General features: G+C 43.0%; 2 protein-coding genes across 12 annotated transcripts in view; one reads left to right on the top strand and one right to left on the bottom strand.

Moving 5' to 3' along the window:
* nus1 (NUS1 dehydrodolichyl diphosphate synthase subunit) overlaps nt 1-7,749 on the bottom strand; it is a 38,543-nt gene extending 30,794 nt beyond the window's left edge. For 2 of the 5 annotated variants that reach the window (XM_061811937.1, XM_061811939.1), the window contains exons 1-2: nt 7,101-7,694; nt 99-230 (exon numbers count right to left, since the gene is read on the bottom strand). In XM_061811937.1, coding sequence (XP_061667921.1) covers nt 99-230; nt 7,101-7,497 — 529 coding nt within the window. In that variant the 5' untranslated portion in view covers nt 7,498-7,694. Of the gene's footprint in view, nt 1-98; nt 231-7,100 lie in introns of all 5 variants that reach the window. The other 3 variants (XM_061811942.1, XM_061811941.1, XM_061811940.1) reach the window with 3 other exon arrangements.
* Nucleotides 7,750-11,395: 3,646 nt separating this feature from the next.
* The window catches only part of rad51b (RAD51 paralog B), a 63,877-nt gene continuing 54,611 nt past the window's right edge, over nt 11,396-20,661 (top strand). For 2 of the 7 annotated variants that reach the window (XM_061812114.1, XM_061812110.1), the window contains exons 1-3: nt 11,398-11,667; nt 14,841-14,954; nt 15,078-15,182. In XM_061812114.1, the coding sequence (XP_061668098.1) occupies nt 11,584-11,667; nt 14,841-14,954; nt 15,078-15,182 (303 nt within the window). In that variant the 5' untranslated portion in view covers nt 11,398-11,583. Of the gene's footprint in view, nt 11,668-11,879; nt 12,111-14,007; nt 14,424-14,840; nt 14,955-15,077; nt 15,183-20,661 lie in introns of those variants that run through there. The other 5 variants (XM_061812115.1, XM_061812108.1, XM_061812111.1 and 2 more) reach the window with 5 other exon arrangements.

Below are 20,661 nucleotides of genomic sequence, written 5' to 3'. Positions count from 1 at the left end.
AGACTAACCCTAACCCTAACTTGTTCACAATGACATAATTCAGTGTATCACCACCATCAGGCAAATGGGGTAGTTAGACAGATATGCAGTGTCCTTACCATTATTATGGTATGTGTCGGCGGAGTCGGTTAGGAACTCCACATTATATTTGGATCGCTCTGTACCAAGGAGATGGTGTTGCTGCATCACTATCACCTCCAGCAGACGGGAGTTGTTCTTCCTGAAAATACCTACCCAAAAAAAAAGAAAAAAAAAAAAAGAAATACATTTAACATTAAGACAACCAAGCCAACAGCTTTTCAACACGCTATTCTCTGTAAATGTGGTTGCTCCTGAATGTGCACATTCTAAAATATTGTATAGTTTCATAATAGTATCTGTTAGACACCGATGCGCAACATAATGAAGACCAACAATGAGATTTAGGGGTCAACCTTGAGTTGAGATGTGTTGATTGAGCTGTCAGTTGCTCTGAGAGTTAAGATGAGAATTTACTGAACTGTTTTATAAACTCGTATTGCCATAAAGGTTTGCATGGTATACTGATACTACAAGAGGAGTTTTTGATGAAAGCAACTAATTCTTCATACAACAGACAATACATTTCCTTTAATCGGTCACTCCCAATTGAAGCTTATTGTAAAACTGACAAAAGGATTAAGTAACTAAAGTGGATGGAAGGTTTTAATGCACCTTTCGCCAATATGAAAGTTTTTTTATGATGTATTTGAATCTGAAATCCATTATGAAGGCTTATTTTTTTTTTATTATCAGCAAAAAATGATCGCACATTGCTGTCAGACGCAGGGAGGAGGATATACCTCGTGTTGGAAACAAAGACTGGTAAGCATTTGTGTTTTGTTTAGTCAGAAAATGAGAAACTGTAAAGGCTTTGAAATCCTGAATGTTTATACGAAGTTTCCGGTCTTGTTCTAAAATTATGCAAACGCTGTGCATTTAGTAAAATAGTATGCAACAATCCGACAACCACGACAACTATTTAGTGTTTACAAGGATTATTATTGCACCAAAACACACAGAAGCTGAAAATCAGTTTAAAATGTTGCCACGTTAATTTAAGAGCAATTGCTGGCCGTAACTTGCTTCACCATAAATATAAATATATATATATAACGTGGTAAACTGATGCCATAACTCGACAGTACCCAGCCCCGTCCAAACCCCATTTTAGTCACAATTTTCCTGAGATGTCATGAGCAAAACCACAAATCTTTATACGAAAAGCTGTAAACGTGTATCTTGTGGTTTTGTTTGGGCAATAAATGCTTAAAATACAAATGGAAATGATGTGGATGGTTCTATTTACTGGACTGATATGGTTCTTTGAGCTATAGAAGTTTGTGAATGTGAACACATTTTTATTCATTATTTTTTCATTATATCTACAAGCGTGCATGTAAATACTGCATATTTATGCAAACAACAGAAGGGTGAGTACTAGAGGTTGCCTATTTACCATTCAGGCTTTTCCACAACACGAGTAAGAGCTATTTTGAGACAAATATTTCTCTTAATCAGCCCAGCTTTTTGCCATTTACATCCTATCCATCCATCCATTTTCTTCATTGCTTATCCTCACAAGAGCCGCGGGAGTGCTGGAGCCTATCCCAGCTGTCATCAGGCAGAAGGAAATGGTTCCCAGTCAATCGCAGGGCACACGGAGAAAGACAGGAGTCCCACTCACAATCACAGCTAGGGGCAATTTAGTGTCCAATTAATGTTGCATGTTTTTGGGATTTTGGAGGAAACCGGAGATCCCAGAGAAGACACACGCAGGCACGGGGAAAATATGCGAACTCCACACACATGGGGCCGGGATTGAACCCGGGTCCTCATACTTGTGAGGCCAACACTTTAGAGCTGCGCCTCCATGCCGCACCATTTACAATTATCCATCCATCAATTTTCTTTCCTGCTTATCCTCACGAGGGTCGCAGGGAGTGCTGGAGCCTATCCCAGCTGTCAATGGGCAAGAGGCAGGGTACACGCTGAACTGGCTGCCAGCCAATCGCAGGGCACAGAGATGAACAACCATTCGCACTCACAATCACACCTACAAGCAATTTAGAGTGTCCAGTTAATCTTGCATGTTTTTGGAATGTGGGAGGAAACCGGAGTGCCCGAAGGAAACCCACGCAGGCATGGGGAGAACAAGCAAACCCCACACAGGCAGGGCTGGGATCGAACCCGGGACTCAGAACTGTGAGGCCAATGGTTTACCAGCTGATCCACCGTGCCGCCCCATTTACAATTGGACTTTTCAAAATAAATTATTTACATTATTGTTCCTGATGAAAGCAGAATTTTTCCAATCAATGGTCATTCAAACAAAGTCCCATTTTGGAAATTTGTCACGAGTATATTTTCAGGTTAATGCGACATACTGCTTAGAGACAGCTTGTGAAATGGTGTTGGGGAATTGTTGGCAGAAATAATCACATGCCACTTCCATCCCGCTGTGTATCAAAGATTCATGTCACCTTTCCGAATCCAGAGGGCCAAGAGTACACAGGATTTAAATGGCCTATATCCTGATTTTTTTTTTTGTGTAAATGTTGATGTATATGTTTGTATATGAAGTAAACATACACCACAGAACAAGAACCATAGCATTTTTAATTGAACTGTATGCTTATATGTTTTATAAATGTCACATAATCACACAGAATTATAATTTAATTTTCCAATAAGAGTAATTGGAGAACACCTGAGGTTGGAATAATTAGTACACATTCTGCTGTTGCCAAATCTTGACATATGTTGTGCTAAAGCTTGGGCTTTGTCAGGATGAACGAATCCCGTCGTCAGTGCTCTTGGTTGTTCATCTCTGAGCTCTGAGTTGGAATTTCTAAAAGCATGAGGGCTCTCAGAGTAGGAGGTCAATAGTTTCCACATGAGCCAAGAGGCATAATATATCATTGGCTCCGTTTTCATTGCTCGTACTGTGTTGTCCCAGCTTTGTACTTTGGAAAGCCGACTCTGTATTGTCTACTGGCCTTTCTGTTGTGGTGAAGAGGTACCAGATATGTTCTGATCATTTGGGATGGCCAACCAATGTGTGAGTGCTTTGGTGCAAATCTGATCACCAGACGATGGAAAGTTTCCAAGGTTGATGTCTGGAATTTAGGTGTAAGCTTTTGCACATCTTTGATCACCGCATTCAATGTGATGACATCTGTTTTATACTGGCCATAGTTCCACGAACAAACCACTCTTTGTCCCGCTCAAAAACCCAATGGACATAATCACAATATGGATATGCAGTATATTGGAATTGTGTTCATGATGATCATAAATGTGATTATCCAAGGACAGCCACATGTCCTTTAGGTAGTCCTTCCTTTTTTCTGCAGGTGCTGTGGCTGCAACATAATACATATGATTTAAGATTGATCTTTTCAAGAGCATCACTTCAGGGGGCAAATATCTAATCTTAGTAAAATTTTTATGGAGACCTTTGGCAGTATGCCACACATCATTGTAATGCTGTAACTCAGAACAAGGTGGGTTGTTTACTTTTAAAGCGTCTCGAATAAAGGCTGCTACTGACTTGTGTCTGTCTGTGACCACGCTTTAGATGGTCAGCCCTTCAGTTTATGTCAAATATGATCTCTGAAAGGCCAGTGGTTCACAAGCATTGCTGTTTCCAGCTTCATTGCTCTGTACTACCTGGATTTCAACAACATTTTTACTAGTTTACAGTATAAGAGTCATACTTAGCTGAGTGACCAGGACTGTCATTTCTACACTCTCCAGTAAGGTGGATTCCATCAGGGATTTGTCTGATTTCCTGAATTAGCTCTGCTTGATTTTCCCCTCCATCCAATTACAACTGAGGGTGCAATATAAAATTTTGGTGATGCTGATGTGTTTGCCTGCTCTTTGACGAAACATTCATTATTTGCAGCTTACATAAAATAGGGCTTATCTGACAACCACAATACAGGATGGCTGCAGACAAATTTAGGTTGCCAACTGGCATCTGGTTCATCATTGGTCGCCTGTCCCACGTTCTGGAAAAGGAACAGCTTGTGCATTTCTGTATAATGCGTACCATTGTGCCAAATCCACTCCCAGATTTGTTTTCCGTGTGACCATGACTTTGGCCAGTACATAAAGGACTTATGTCAAACAGATTAAAATAATTTTCAAACATTATCTAGTTCCTTTCACTGGCAGGGTCAGAAGCTCGTGGGTTTTCTTTTCCCAATTCTGTTTGGTCATATATAACATTCTTCTGGGCCTCCTGTAAAGAAATGTTCAAAGGTTGATATTCTGTGTCCTTTGCATCATTCACGTTTGAATCCTTACTTTGATCCAGTGGAATAATTGGGGTGAACATTGATATAGCAGTATTCTGGTTCTGCTTTCGGGGATTGCTACAACCATTCTCACCAAATGAAAAAAGCCAATGGGATCAGTCTGCATTCCCCTTTGCATTGCAATGTCAGGTTGGACTGTGTGGGTACTGTTAGTTTGGGTATTTCTGTCAACCAGTTTGCAGGATACATTGATACATTTGGAAAGGGTATGGCACTTCATGACAGATATCTGTGTTCCTTTATCATGAACAGGCTCTTTTTTCAGTCTGGCAACTTTTGGAATGTACAATGATGGACATTCTGTATCTGCTGGTTCCATGTCAACCTCTTGTGCAGCAGATGTTCCCTGCAACATCAGTAATTAATATAAAAAACAAGGTTGAAAGTTTATAAAATAAGGGGAAAAAATGTATGGATAAAGCACAGGTTTATTTCATTGTATTTCATGGTGCACAAATTATTTTTGATAAGTTGCAAACAGGTCTCCTAATCTGTGAATGACTAGTATGTAATACTGCTTGTTTTAATGCTATGTAGTATTTTATTTAAATAAAATCCCTGCAAAGATTAATAAATAAAAGGTTTATATCCATCTATCTATTTTCTTAGCAGCTTATCCTCACAAGAGAAGCTTATCCCAGCTGTCAACGGGCAAGAGGTAGGGTACACAGTGAACTGGTTGCCAGCCAATTGCAGGGCACATCGAGAAACACCCACACTCACAATCACATCTAGGGCAATTTAGAGTCTCCAAGTAATGTTGCAAGTTTTTGGCATGTGGGAGGAAACCGGAGTGCCAGGAGATAACCCACGCAAGCATGGGAGAACATGCAAACTTCACACAGGGAGGGCTGAGCTTGAACACGGATCATCGGCACTGTGACGCCAATGCTTTCCAGCTGTGCCACCTTGCCGCCATTTGTACACAATATCCTTTTTTTCTAGTTGAGAATGGTCAAACAATTTGCACTAATAAAACATTTTTCGCTAAGAATGACATGTGCTTCTATCATTCAACCATGTAAACTGTTAAAAGTTTTCAGGGAAAAAATTACATACCTTTGCAACTTGTCTTTTAACAAAAGCTCTTGGCAGTTTTGGTACTTTCTGGTGGTGGGGGGGAGCTTGACAAAGCATGTCCAGATTCAGTGGCCGATTCAAGTTCGTGTTTTGTTCCTTTAGCAACAGCGATCTGTTCAGGTGTTGGAACTGGCTGTATGGTAGGTACTGATCCAAGTTTTTATTTTTTTTTACGTTTAAAACCCATCTCAGACATGAGTCTACCAGGAAAAGAGTCCAGGGTGAAATGTTCACTGCATATGACAGACACCTGACCGGGTTTGGAAAAATTAGCCCTCTAGCTTGCATAAACCTTACCCACTTTCTTCTGAGGCTTGGGTCTTTTGGAAAACAATGTAAACTGTGACCAGAATAACTCGAATTGCTACAAAACTGAACCACACACGTGTTCACCATTTTTACGGATTCGTTTTGGTTTACAATCGCTGAGATAAATAATTTGCATTAGAAATTAGACATTCCATACACTTTAAATAAACGGAAAAAAAAGTTGCCGTGGCCAAGTCAAAGTCCAGATTTAAATCCAATTGAGACGCTGTGATGTGACCTTAAACAGGCAGTTCATACTTGAAAACCTCCCAATATGGCAGGGTTGAAACATTTCTGCAAAGAGTGGGACAAAATTCCTCCAGAGCGATGTGAAAGATCACCAGTTCTTGCTGCCAAGGGTGGCACAACCCATTATTAGGTTCAGGGGAAAATTACTTTCTCCACAGAGGGTCAGAAAGGTTTGGATTTCTTACGTCCGTTTGTGCCTTAATAGATTGAATTGTCATTTGAAAACTGCATTTTGTATTTCTTTGAGTTGTCACTGAGTGATATTAAAATTGGTTTGATTTGAAAACGTGTGTGATTGAGAAAAAAAAATTTAAATCAGGAAGGTGAATACTTTTTCACGGCACTGTATGTGAACTTTTGACGAAGAAAATCATACAAAATTATTTGAGTAATTCTTGCTATTATTATTATTATATTATATTATTAATGTGGCATGTAACAAAATTATTAATACATTTTGTGATCACGATCAACATGAATCAGGAGAGGTTTTGACTTCACATAGTGATAAAAAAAAATGTTTTTGTACAGTGTATATAAACTTCAACAGTGTGCATGCGTGTGTCTGTGTATTCACATTTGCGTAGCTATATATAGATATATACATTTTATAAAAAAAATTCTTTAGATTCAGCCATTTGTCTAATAAAAAATTATTTTGGCAATCACAAATGAACTGAACAGGGATCATCATCTCATACTGTCAAGGGGGGGGGGGATCATGAATTTTGATTTTGTGACCATTGAGCTTCACTTTTCTCTGGAGAAGGGAGCACACTTTTAGTAAGTAGTAACTTATTATATCTAAACTATTCCAAAATAGGAAACTAAACTTTGTCCAAATTAGGTTCAATAGTTCAGTCGAGGTCAAGCAAACCAGAGCTTCAATGCATTCACTGGGATTCGAAACCATTTAAAATGACTGGGAGTAATGGATTTATTTGCAAATTTATTCCGTATTTTAGTGGTGATAAATGTTTACGGTAGAAACTGGAATTTACAGCAAGCGATTGGTTGCCCTAAAAATGATCACAGATTACATTTTTGACTCTTTCGGAGATAGAGCCACAGATCTACTTAAAGAACAGTTCAATTAAATTAGGTTAAACGCTTATTTACCATGATGATCGAAGATGCTGACATAGGATATACCAACAGCCATACACCACACAACCAGGTTGGCAACATCCGTGAAGCTGGGCTCCTCTTCTATTACTAACAAGCCGATATGGCTCGGCAATTTCTCGAAAGACTGGCCGTCATTCAGCCACCGGTGTCGGAGATGAGGAGCGCAGTTTCCATTTCCGACAGTGCCATTAAAGTCGGAGTTGTGGTCCAACTTCCTCCGATGGTCCGGGAACCCAACTAAGGCCAATGGGAGTAGTAATGTAGCCATTGCCCGCTCCCACAGCCGCCCCTTCCAGCTCCGAAGCAATACACGGAGCCAGGACACTAGCGCTCTACCGTGAAGCAGAAACAGCAACAGCCGCCACAATAAACTGTACAACAGCGCCATAAATGTACTTGCTAATTCTAGAATTGGTCCAGGTATTATAATTTCGCCACAATGATATTACGCCTAAATGCTAACTGCCTGACAAATCCTTGCCGATGTCACCCGCCTGCCGCCATATTGCTCCTACCCGACAACCCCTGACCTGTGAACCCTCTGCGGGATTACACGTAACTCACGGATTGGTCGAAATTGAGCATGGCGTTGTCAAAGGGGGTGGATTCTTTTCACAGTAAACCAGCGATGTGAGAACCACTCAAAAACGGCATCGACATCGCTTACGAGTAACGTTAAATGCCGCCAGTTTCTGTGTGAACGGCAAAAAAAAAAAAAAAAAAAAAACCAAATACCGAGGATACTATGGCTTTGTATTGAATGCAGCCCTATGGGGGCACAAACCAGTGCAATCTGTTGGCCGGTCCCAAGCCCAGATAAATGCAGAGGGTTGGGTCAGGAAGGGCATCCGGCGTAAAAATTGTGCCAAACAAATATGAGCGTTCATCTAAAGAATTGCATACCGGATCGGTCGTGGCCCGAGTTAACAACGCCCGCCACCCGGCACTGCTAACCTGCAGGGCGTCGGTGGAAATTCAGCAACTGTGGGTCAAAGACAAAGAAGAGGATGAAATCGGATCCATCGTCAGAAGAAAAAGAGGAATGCACAGAGCCTACAACTGAGTGTAGGGGCTTTGAATGTTGGGACTATGACAAGAAAAGCTCAGGAGTTGGTTGACATGATGATGAGGAGAAAGGTTGATATTCTGTGCATCCAAGAGAGCAGGTGGAAAGGTAGTAAGGCGAGAAGTTTAGGAGCAGGGTTTAAATTATTCTACCAAGGAGTAGATGGGAAGAGAAATGGAGTAGGGGTTATTTTAAAGGAAGAGCTGACTAAGAATGTCTTGGAGGTGAAAAGAGTATCAGATCGAGTGATGCGACTAAAATTTGAAATTGAAGGTGTTATCTATAATGTGGTTAGTGGCTATGCCCCACAGGTAGGATGTGACCTAGAGTTGAAAGAGAAATTCTGGAAGGAACTAGATGAAGTAGTTTTGAGCATCCCAGACAGCGAGAGAGTTGGGATTGGTGCAGATTGTAATGGACATATTGGTAAAGGAAACAGGGGCGATGAAGAAGTGATGGGTAAGCACGGCATCCAGGAAAGGAACTTTGAGGGACAGATGGTGGTGGACTTTGCAAAAAGGATGGAGATGGCTGTAGTGAACACTTATTTCCAGAAGAGGGAGGAACATATAGTGACCTACAAGAGCGGAGGGAGAAGCACGCATGTGGATTATATTTTGTGCAGACGATGTAATCTGAAGGAGGTTACTGACTGTAAAGTAGTGGTAGGGGAGAGTGTAGCATAGGATGGTAGTGTGTAGGATGACTCTGGTGGTGGGAAGGAAGATTAAGAAGACAAAGGTAGAGCCGAGAACCATGTGGTGGAAGCTGAGAAAGGAAGAATGTTGTGAGGCCTTTCGGAAAGAGGTGAGACAGGCGCTCGATGGAAAGGAGGAGCTCCCGGAAGACTGGACTGCTACAGCCAAGGTGATCAGAGCGACAGGCAGGAGAGTACTTGAGGTGTCCTCTGGTAGGAAAGGAAAGAAGGAGAATTGGTGGTGGAACCCCAAAATACAGGGAGTCATACAAGGAAAGAGATTAGCGAAGAAGAAGTGGGATACTGAGAGGACTGAGGAGAGGCGAAAGGAGTACATTGAGATGCGACGAAGGGCAAAGGTAGAGGTGGCAAAGGCTAAACCAGAGGCGTATGAAGACATGTTCACCAGGTTGAACACAAAAGAAGGAGAAAAGGATCTCTACAGGTTGGCCAGACAGAGGGATAGAGATGGAAGGATGTGCAGCAGGTAAGGGTGATTAAGGGGAGAGATGGAAATGTGTTGACTGGTGCTAGTGGTGTGCTAAATAGATGGAAAGAATACTTTGAGATGTTGATGAATGAAGAAAATGAGAGAGAAGGAAGAGTAGAAGAGGCAAGTGTGAAGGACCAGGAAGTGCCGGTGATTAGTAAGGGGGGAGTTAGAAAGGCACTACAAAGGATGAAAAATGGAAAGGCAGTTGGTCCTAATGATATACCGGTATAGGTATGGAAGCAATTTGGAGAGATGGCTGAGGAGTTTTTGACCAATTTATCCAACAGAATATTAGCAGGTGAAAAGATGCCTGAAGAATGGAGGAAAAGTGTTCTAGTTCCCATTTTTAAGAACAAAGGGGATGTTCAGAGCTGAAGGAACTATAGAGGAATAAAGTTGATGAGCCACACAATGAAGTTATGGGAAAGAGTAGTGGAGGCTAGACTCAGGACAGAAGTAAGTATCTGCGAGCAACAGTATGGTTTCATGCCTAGAAAGAGTACCACAGATGCATTATTTGCCTTGAGGATGCTCGTGGAAAAGTACAGAGAAGGTCGGAAGGAGCTACATTGTGTCTTTGTGGATCTAGAGAAAGCCTATGACAGAGTACCAAGAGAGGAACTGTGGTACTGCATGCGTAAGTCTGGTGTGGCAGAGAAGTATGTTAAAATAGTACAGGACATGTATGATGGCAGCAGAACAATGGTGAGGTGTGCCTTAGGTGTGACAGAGGAATTTAAGGTGGAGGTGGGACTGCATCAGGGATCAGCTCTGAGCCCCTTCCTGTTTGCAGTGGTAATGACAGATGAGGTTAGACTGGAATCCCCTTGGACCATGATGTTCGCAGATGATATTGTGATATGCAGTGAAAGCAAGGAGCATGCAGAGGAACAATTAGAAAGATGGAGACATGCACTGGAAAGGAGAGGAATGAAGATTAGCCGAAGTAAAACAGAATATATGTGCGTGAATGAGAAAGGTGGAGGGGGAAGAGTGAGGCTACAGGGAGAAGAGATAGCGAGGATGGAGGACTTCAAATATTTAGGGTCAACAATCCAGAGCAATGGTGAGTGTGGTAAGGAAGTGAAGAAACGGGGTCCAAGCAGGTTGGAACAGCTGGCGGAAGGTGTCTGGTGTGTTATGTGACAAAAGAGTATCTGCTAGGATGAAGGGCAAAGTTTACAAAACAGTGGTGAGGCCGGCCATGATGTACAGATTAGAGACGGTGGCACTGAAGATACAACAGGAAGCAGAACTGGAGGTAGCAGAAATGAAGATGTTGAGGTTCTCACTCAGAGTGAGCAGATTGGATAGGATTAGAAATGAGCTCATTAGAGGGACAGCAAAAGTTGGATGTTTTGGAGACAAGATTCGAGAGAGCAGACTTCAATGGTTTGGACATGTTCAGAGGCGAGAGAGTGAGTATATTGGTGGAAGGGTGCTGTGGATGGAGCTCCCAGGCAAAAGAGCGAGAGGAAGACCAAAGAGAAGGTTTATGGATGTGGTGAGGGAAGACATGAGGGCAGTTGGGGTTAGAGAGGAAGATGCAGAAGATAGGCTAAGATGGCAAAAGATGACACGCTTTGGTGACCCCTAATGGGACAAGCCGAAAGGAAAAGAAGAAGAGGACTGTGGCTTTGTATTGGATAAAATTACGAATTCAGCCTAATACTGGGAATATTGGAACTAGGAGTAATCTTTTTTAGGAGAAAATATCTAACTTTCGCCCCAAGGTTTTCTGTATTAGTAATACATAATTTGGCATCGACAAAATAGTAAATATAATTAATTTAAGTATAGAATTAACAAGTTACGGTTACAACTTGGTGCCGTGTAGGCTCGTTGGTTATCTAGGATTCGGGGCACTCAAATTTCTCTTTGTATCTGTGACACTGCCCTCATTAATTTACTTTTTAATGTCATTTTTATCCTGTTACCCTTCGGATTTTGTCATGATTATATATAAGAAAATCTTGATATCTTGTGCATGACTGCAAATAAAATGTAGACGTTTCAATCTTCCTGGGTGTTGCGTGCCTGCTGCTGCTCTCCAGCGCAGGAGATGGCGACATTGGACAGTAAAAAATAAAGATGTTACAATGCATAACAATGATGAGAAACGAAGAAGACCAATGAGGGATTCGTCGTTGTGTTTTTGTTTTCTTTTACATTGGGAACGTAAAAAATTGATGAAAAGCACAGTTACTCAAGGATTCTCATGGGGTCGAGACTGTTGAAGCGAGCCGGCATTTCTCCTAAAACATGCGAGCAACTTAAAAGACATAACATAGAAAGTTGTAAGGTAAGTGTCTTTTTCATCTCCCCTTGTATAGATGAAAACATAAACATTGCTGAAGCCCTTATTGCAAAGTGCAAATGCAGGCGTTATCAACCATTAGTGCAAAGTTAACATTGTTTGAGTAATTCAAAACTCGTTTCACATCGGTCAACAATCATTCCAATTTTTCTTATAATACGTCAACAACCCGAACCAAACAGTCCACGACACTTCCGGTGAGGGAAGGAACTGGAACCAAATGAACAAGTGACCAAACACGTTTATGCTTAAACGTCCAGTCTATTGGGCGTTCTAACCAGCCGAGCACTGGTTCTCCTGCGCTCGACGACTGGTGATGGGGATGACGTTGTCAGTGATGAGCCAGGCCTAAGCCTCTCCAGGCAACTTCGCCTCTGCGCCTGTTGGACCAGCCGATTGCTCCTCGAGTGGGCTATTGCACCCCGATGGTTTGTGTTCTGGGTAATGCCTGATAATGTCCCCCTCTGCCGGACGCAGATCCACCCGGTTGTGACGGTACAGTGCCCCTTCGACATCCACCAAATATGATCTGGGGCCCACCTGACTTAGACAGACCCCTCTTCGCCACCTGACTTAGACAGACCCCTCTTCGCCACCTGACTTAGACAGACCCCTCTTCGCCACCTGCCTGTCCAGTCCCCAGGCAGAGGCTTCATACTGACGCCCTGTCCAGTACACACTTCAGGTAGGTCTCTGGTAGACTTGTCATGCAAGACCTTGGCTTGTCTTGGACCCCAGTGACCACTCTCGGCTTCAGGAGCGTTTCAGCGACAGGGAGTGGTGTCCTCAGCCTTCAAGACATCAGACTCTGTGCAGAGCTGCTGTGCATCCCTTCTGTGGGTGTGTTCCGCCACTGTAATATGGCCAGCCATGGGTCGTCACCCGCACTGGCTGCTTTCTTGCAGATGTTTTTCACTCTTTTCACAGCAGACTCAGCGTTGCCATTTGACTTTGGATGTCTAGGGGAGGACTTCACGTGGTCGAAGTCCCATTCCCTTGCGAATCACCTAAATGTCTCACTATCAAACTGACCACCGCAGTCTGTTCTTACTCGATCTGGTTGTCCATGGTGGGAGAACAACGCCTTGCACCTTCAGCACTGTATTCTCTCCTGAGAGGTCTGGTAGCAGCTCAATCTCCCAGACGTCTGAGTAGTGATCAACAATGATGAGGAAGTCTTTGCTGGCTATCTTAAACAGATCCATGCTGAGAATTTGCCTTGGTCAGACAGGAAGTGCGTGTGACATTATTGTCTCCCGCTGCTGCTTGTGTGCGTATTCATTGCACGCTGAACACTGCCTCACATAATCTTTTATCGTGCTGTGCAAGTTGGGCCAGTATAGTGTGTCCCTAGCCTGTCTGTAGCAGGCATTGGGCCCTACATGGCTGACGTGTATACGCTTCAACATTTCTGCACGTCATGATTTTGGAACTATATGACCCTGTGGCTTTTAAACAAAACTATATCCTGCGCACTGATCTCATCCCTGACTGACCCTTATTCTCTAACCACCAGGGGTGTGTCTTCCCTGCAATCTGGCCAACCCTGGAGAGCCACCTCCTTCAAGACTTGAAGGCTCTCATCAGTCTTTGTGTGCGTTCTTATCTGGACCAGCCTCTGTCTTGTGGCATTAAGATAATCAGCTTGATTTATCAGTTCAGTAGCCTCTTGTGCACCCTGTACCCGAATATAAAAGCAACCGAGTCTGGCTTGGACTACAGGAGCAATTCTCCTCACATCTTTTATACTCATTTCATCACATGTTGCTCCTGAATCCAGCTGGCACCTCTGAGACTCTCCCGTCATTTTAATGTTAGCAAAGAACTTTTTTTCCCCATCCTGAATCGCCCCTACGCTCTCTGTAGTGTATATGTGCGCCTCTGTGACAAGTCTGCCTTTACCCTCCACCTCAGTGTCTGCTGTGTGTAGATGTCGCATATCCCGGTTGCTTTTCATACAGACTTTGGCAAAATAATTTGCAGTCCCACAGTGGCCACAGTTTTTTCCAAATGCAGCGCAAAAGTCGCGCCAGTGTCTGTGTTTATTGCCGCAGAATTTGCATGGTGTGTTCTCACTTGTGGCCACAGTCTTGAATTTATGTTTTTCAGAGTGTTCCTTCCTGGGTGGGACCCCAGAACAGTATCCATCCATTGCATTGGGTGTCTCTAATGACCGGTCTTGAGTGATTGCTTTTATCCTCATATCTGTCATTTCAGCAGTTCTGCAAATTTCTATGGCTGAAGCAAGTGTAAGCTATTTCTCTCCAAGCAAGAGACGGCGCACATTCTCATCGCCTACACCCAGTACCAATCTGTCTCTTATCAGATTCTCTCTGAATTGTCCATACTCACATGAAGCAGCCTTCTCCCTCAATTTTATCACAAAGAAGTCAATGGACTTTCCTTTGTCTTGTTTGCAAATGACAAACATATACCTCTCGAATATGACGTTCCTGGCTGGCTTGAAGTATTCCTCCAATGCGACCAGAATAACTTTGGGGTCCTTTCTTTGTTCTGCACAAAGTCCAAGGTTGTGTTTGTATATGTGATGGCATTCGCTGCCCATAACTCTTTGCAAAGTCACTGCCTGTACCTCTTTTGCTTTGTCTTGTAATCCTGTTGCTAGCACATAATCCTCGAATTCTGCTCTGAAGTTGTCCCAGTTACTCTCCAAACCGCCACCCATCTTTATCTCCCGTGGAGGTGGAATGTTCACTGCCATGACGTCGTTAGCTTAACCTGTGGGTAATTTCTTCTGGTGCTTCGGTCGTTAATTTTCTTTCTTTTTTTTTAAACGTCATGTTAATCCACGTTATTGTCTCTTGTTTTAGCCACTTCTGACAGTTGTTTGTGTGTATGTCAATAATAACGATGCGAGGCAGCTTTGAATGCTCAGTAGTCCTTCTCTTTAGTCACAACTCTGCACATAACATTCCCGCGCTTCCGCATATGCTACTGGCACAAATCATTGAGCAAGGGGTGGACACTACCATTCCCAGCAGTTGTTGTAGTGCTTTCATCTGTGAACATGATTGAGACAGTTTACTTTTGACTCATAACGTTCCTCTCAAATGACCATTTAGTTTGACTATTGTATGTCTTGCCATAAAATAAACATAATAATTAAGAAAAACTTTGAGCATCTTATTCCTCCCCAGGATCTGCTGAAGCACACTGCTTTTGAAGTGATGCATGCTGCAGGATTGAGTTATCAGAAAACTTTGGAAATGATGGAGACTGTGAGCAAGGTCATTGCTCCCCCACTCACCACGGTGTGTGCAAAACAATCCCCAGAACCCTTGCTATCACCCTTAGTCACCATGTTTTGGTGTTCACATAAATTACAGGTAGTATCACTGTATTACTTATCTTACAACTTCTGTTATTTCTGACAGGCCTTGGAGTTGTGGAAGCATTACTCAGACTCTCGCTTCTTAACATCATTACCTGCTCTGGACAAAGTGCTACGAGGAGGTATTCCATGTGGAGCCATCACAGAGGTACACCAAAGAAACATCTATTCATCCATCCATTTTCTGAACCGCTTACCCTTACCCGGGTCGCGAGCGTGTTGGAACCATACCAACTTTCTTAGGGCGAGAGGGAGGGTACACCCTGAATTGATCACCAGCCAATCGCATGGCACATAAACAAGCATTCACACTCATATGCAATTCAGAGTTTTCAATTAACCTATCATGCATGTTTTTGAGATGCAGGAGTAAATCAGCGTGCAAGAAGTAGCTCTAATAGAAATGAGCAGAAGTGGGTTATTAAACATGATTACTTACTAGAACTTGGCATTTCACGATAAGCACTCCCATAAAGTAGATACTTAAAAATATTATTATTAATGTCTTGTGTATAATGGGAATTGTTTCCCTCCAAAAATGTAAACAAAGTCAATACAGTGCGTTATTCATGGTTATGAGGAAAATTAAAAACATTATTTCACATTGTGTGAATGTATTCTATTACCTAGAGATTGTGGGAAAATGCACTCAATTGAGTATTATGAAATCTCTCCCAAAATCCCAAATATTTGGGAGTTATTTCTAATATTTTCAGATGGGGAAAAGGGCATAATTTGTTCTGATAAAGTTAGGTGGGATAGTCCACTCCTGCGACCCTTGTATGGATAAGTGGTTTGGAAAATGGATGATTTTAAATTTTCAGATGGGGAAGGTGACATATATGGAGATGTCCACATATATTGGATTGTTCTTTAGCCTGAGGAGGCGGCTGGACCAGCGGCCCCACTTCTGCTTCCTCTCCCTCCCCTACCTGCGGCGCTTCACTGGCCGTAGAACAATCCACAGCGAGTCCGGCAGTCACGCTAGCTCGTCTGGAATGTTGTGTTTGCGGTGAAAGTCGCTCAAGATTGTTTATGTCAGGATCTGAGGTCCAAAAGTTCTTGGCTGGTGTAGCAATGTGGTGTCGCGGCATACGTGAGAAAAATAAGATGTCTTGAGGGGATTGGGTTTTCTGACGACAGTATTACGTTGCTGCTTTTTGCGGATGAAGTGGTTCTCTCATAATCTCCAACTCTTGCTGGAATGGATCACAGCTGTGTGTGATGTGGATGGTATGAAAAATGGTCCTGATTCGGAAAAGGGTGGAGTGCCCTCAAGGACCAAAATCCTCCCCCAAGTGGAGGAGTTCAAGTACAGTGGTACCTCTACTGATGAAAGTCTAAACTAACGACAGATCCAGGTTACAAAAAGCGTCCCTTGAAAATATTTCTCTCTAGTTATGAAAGAAATTTAGGTTCCGAAAGGTAAAAAAAAAATAGCATTGGATTGAACCGAACGTGAACATCCTGTACTATACCTCGGTTTGAAAGCGGCACAATAGAGCTGCTCTCCCATTGGCCACCGCTGGAGCACTTTCCTGGCATCACATTGATTAAGACAGATCTCAATCTTTAGCCATGATGCACATCCTGTCTCTTGGTATGTGTGGCGCAATAGAGCAGCTCCACCTATTGGCTAGCACCTATCATCTTCTCTGGCATCGTCAATCCCCCCAATGGCTTGGAGCGATCAATCTTTTTTGGGAGGGGCATCAAACTTTACCCATGGCGCACTTCCTGTATGTCCGTCACCGAATCCATTGTCATACACTTACGCACACTCAACAACTTCACAGATTTATTCATCTTTTATCACCATGGGCCCCAAGAAATTGATGGACAGTGCCATCATGCTGCTGCCAAGTGGCCTCATGCTGTTGCTGCTCGACTTGAGAGGTTCGAAGAGGAGGTTGAACCTGAAGTAGAGGAAATTGTTTTGCTGAGAAAGTCTAAGGAGGACATCGATTAGCTGGTTCACCATGAGGATCTTTCGATTGATAGCAAGGACATCAACGAGTTGTTCACCACGAAGAGCTTTTGTTAACACGGAAAATGTGTTTAGTTGGGCTATCGCTCACTTCGATGACGTTTGCCTTCCACATTTCAGCAAGATTATTAAAAGGCGTCAAAGGCAAACATCCTTGCATTAGTACTTAAGGAAACATTGAAAGTTAATGTTGACGTTTGTTTCGAATTTATAGTTTATGGAATTTATTAATTGTAGTGGAATTACATTGTAGGCAGCACAATGGCTCAGCTGGAAAGCGTTGGCCTCATAGTTCTGAGGTTCAATCCCACCCACCTGTGTGGAGTTTGCATGTTCTCCCCGTGTCCGGTTGGGTTTTCTCCGGGCACTCCAATTCCCTCCCACATTCCAAAAATATGAAACAATAATTGGACACTCTAAATTGCCCCTAGGTGTACTTGTGAGTGCAGCTGTTTGTCTCGATGTGCCCTCTGATTGGCTGGCTACCAGTTCAGGGTTTACCCCGCCTCCTGCCCTTGACAGCTGAGATAGGCTCCAGCATTTCCCACAACCCTTGTGAGAACAAGCAGCTAAGAAAATGGATGGATGGATGGATGGATGGATGGATGGAATTAAGTTGTGTGCATGCCTCCGCCTCTGAAGACGCCACAATGCCTTTTTGGTTGCCATGCACTCAATGACAAAGGTAAATGAACATCATTTTTATATTATTCTGTACATTATATACACTTTGAATGGTTATTTTTCAGGTAAATTAACAAATTTTCAATTATTTTTTAAATTATGTACATTTTGAATGCTTATTTTTGGAGGCTGGAGGGAGTTGAGGGGCTTTGAACGGATTAGGCTATTTACATGTAAAATGTGTTTCTACTTACGAAAGTTTCACATTACAAAACAACGGATTAATTTTGTAAATAGAGGGACCACTGTATCTTGAGGTCTTGTTCACAAGTGAGGGGAGAATGGAGTAGGAGATCAACAAGCGGATCAATGCAGCGTCCGCAGTGATCTGGACTCTGTATTGGAGATTGAAAAGGGATCTTAGCTGAAAACTGAAGCTTTTGATTTACTTGTTGAGTTACGTTCCTACTCTCATTTATGGTCACAAGCTCTGGGCTGTGACTGAAAGACCAAGAGCACATGTACAAGTGCCTGAAATGAATTTAATCCGTAGCATATATGGCCTCTCCCTTCGTGATAGGGTGAGAAGATGGGTTAGAGCCAAGCTACTGCTCCTCTGCATCGAGAGGAGCCAGAAAACATGGCTTGAGCAGCTGCAGCATTCTGAATGAGCTGTAGTTGTTTTATATTTTTTGGGGGGAGTCCAATGAGAAGAACATTACAGTAGTCTTTCAGCTCAAGTAGCAGTCTACTAGAGCTGGAAGCATGGATGAGCTTTTCCTGCATTGCCTGACACATGCAAGCCTTCACTCTAGTGGAAGTTTGAGTGGGTAACATTTATTACATCGTCTCTGCTGCTGTACAATGTTCATTGCAATAGCAAGATGCTGTACAAGTGGTCCACCTCGGATCTTGCCCCATTTAGCCGGTACAAAACCCAGCAACAGCCTCATGTTCAGTCAATGTCATCATGAATGGGAGCACACATTAAAAGTTGGTAGATGAGGGTTCAGTGTTTTCTTTTAATGCCAGAGTTATATGCAGATTTCACAGAGAAACATCTATTGAGGCCCCGAAACTCAGTGGTGAGAGCACTGGTTTGGTAAACCAGGGGTTGTGGGTTCGTATCCCACTGGGGCCTCCACTCCCTGAGGGTTGCGTCAGGAAGGGCATCCGGTGTAAAAATTGTGCCAAACATATATGTGCGTTCATCTGAGATGACACGCTGTGGCGACCCCGAAAGGGACAAGCCGAAAAAAACTTTTTCACAGAGAAACATCTCTAAATTGGAAAAGTAAAAAATTCCTCTCTCGCTCAGACATTCCAATCAGGCCGGCTGGAAAACTGACAGCCAATCAACGTTTGCCACGCCTGCAGTGCTTCCTCTTCTGACCCCCCATTGCTCCCTGATATGTTTTACCCAACACAGAACGTCCAATATCTGGCATTTTGTGGACGATTTTTCAGAAAAATAATTACAAACAAACAAAACAAAAATAGCATGATGTACAATGTTCAAGCCTCTGCGCTTGAGCCCGAATACACACACCCAACACTTGACGTGTTATAGAGGGGGCGTGGCACTAACGACAAAAAATGACAGTCCTATTATATGGACCGCAGAGATTTGATGCTTTTCTGAGGAGTTGGTTTCGATATAGAGACTGTACAGCAAGCGAGTTTTTTTTCCCCCAAATTGTACTTTTCAAGCAGTCACTCTCTTGCGAACGACTGGCGGCCGGGAGAGGAGGGGGGTGTGTGAACGCGTGGATCGCCGTAAATAGTAACCAGGAAGTGTTGTGTGCTTAGAGCCAACAAAGCGAGTCTAACAGCAAGTCGATGCTCTGTGTTATTACTACTCCCGCCATTGAGCAAACAAAAGAAAAATAACAATGTTCAAGCGTTTGAGCCAGAATACACACAGGTGGAAGTCGATGTGTCGGGAGGAGCGTGGTGTTGACAACAACAATAACAGTCCCATTTTCTGGACCGCGGAGATTTGATGGTTTTGTGAGGAGTTGGTTTCAATGTAGAGATTATACAAGCAGGCTTGGCCAGACTTTTTTTTTCCTTCCCCAAATTGTACTTTTCAAGCACTCCGTTTCTCGCGTTCGACCAGCGGCAGGGATGGGGGGGTAAGTAGTAACCGGGAAGTGTTGTGTGCTTACACGTACATATCCATCCATTTTCTTTGCCGCACGATAGTCACAGGAATGCTGGAGCCGATCCCAGCTGTCAACGGTCAGGAAGCAAGTTTACACACGCGCAGACACAGAGAACTTCACAAACGGAAGTTCGGGATTGAACAGCTGCGCCTCATAACGTATGTTGTTGCTTTACCCTACCAGCACGAGAGGCTATTAACCAGTAATGATTAAATGCGCGCAAATTTCCCTGCTGATGAATGAGCCTCAACTGTGACAGCCACAGCTTTATCCTGTCAGGTTGACCCCACGGGAGGTTAAAGAAGGACTAATTTGGGTGTGTTTTCTCGGTTTTGTTGCAGAACAAGTCGGCATCTTGGCTTAGCTAGAACGAATGGTATGTAATGCTAAGCACCGGAGATGTCAGGGGCAGAGTCAAGGATGTTTCTTCTGCGTTTGGCTCTGAAAGCTGGCACATATCCAGATTTTGCTTGGATTTCAAATATGTTCTTCATTTTAAATTTTTATTTTCAATTAATGTCCAAAATATATGTAATAATAATATTACTTGACATTGGAGGGTTTATTGTACATGTGAATTTTGGGGAGAGTCTTCCTTTAATTCATATAGTGGTACCAGGAATGAGGAAGACAACAGTATGGGTGGAGATGGGGTGCAGGGGAGGGGTAGCTTGCACATGTGTGAGAACAAATAGGGGGTTTATGTGGGGTTCTTTTAAACCTAGAAGAATCTTATTCTCTGAAACATTTCCAACACATCTGTCCATCCATCCATCAATTTTCTACCACTTATCCGATGTTAGGTCGTAGGTGCAGTAGCTTGAGCAGGGACGTCCAGACTTGCCTCTCCC

The sequence above is a fragment of the Syngnathoides biaculeatus genome, chromosome 23, assembly GCF_019802595.1.
Source record: "Syngnathoides biaculeatus isolate LvHL_M chromosome 23, ASM1980259v1, whole genome shotgun sequence".
In the NCBI taxonomy this organism is placed as follows: domain Eukaryota; kingdom Metazoa; phylum Chordata; class Actinopteri; order Syngnathiformes; family Syngnathidae; genus Syngnathoides; species Syngnathoides biaculeatus.
The sequence above is the reverse complement of the archived record's forward strand: the minus strand, read 5'-3'. Positions and strand labels throughout refer to the sequence as shown.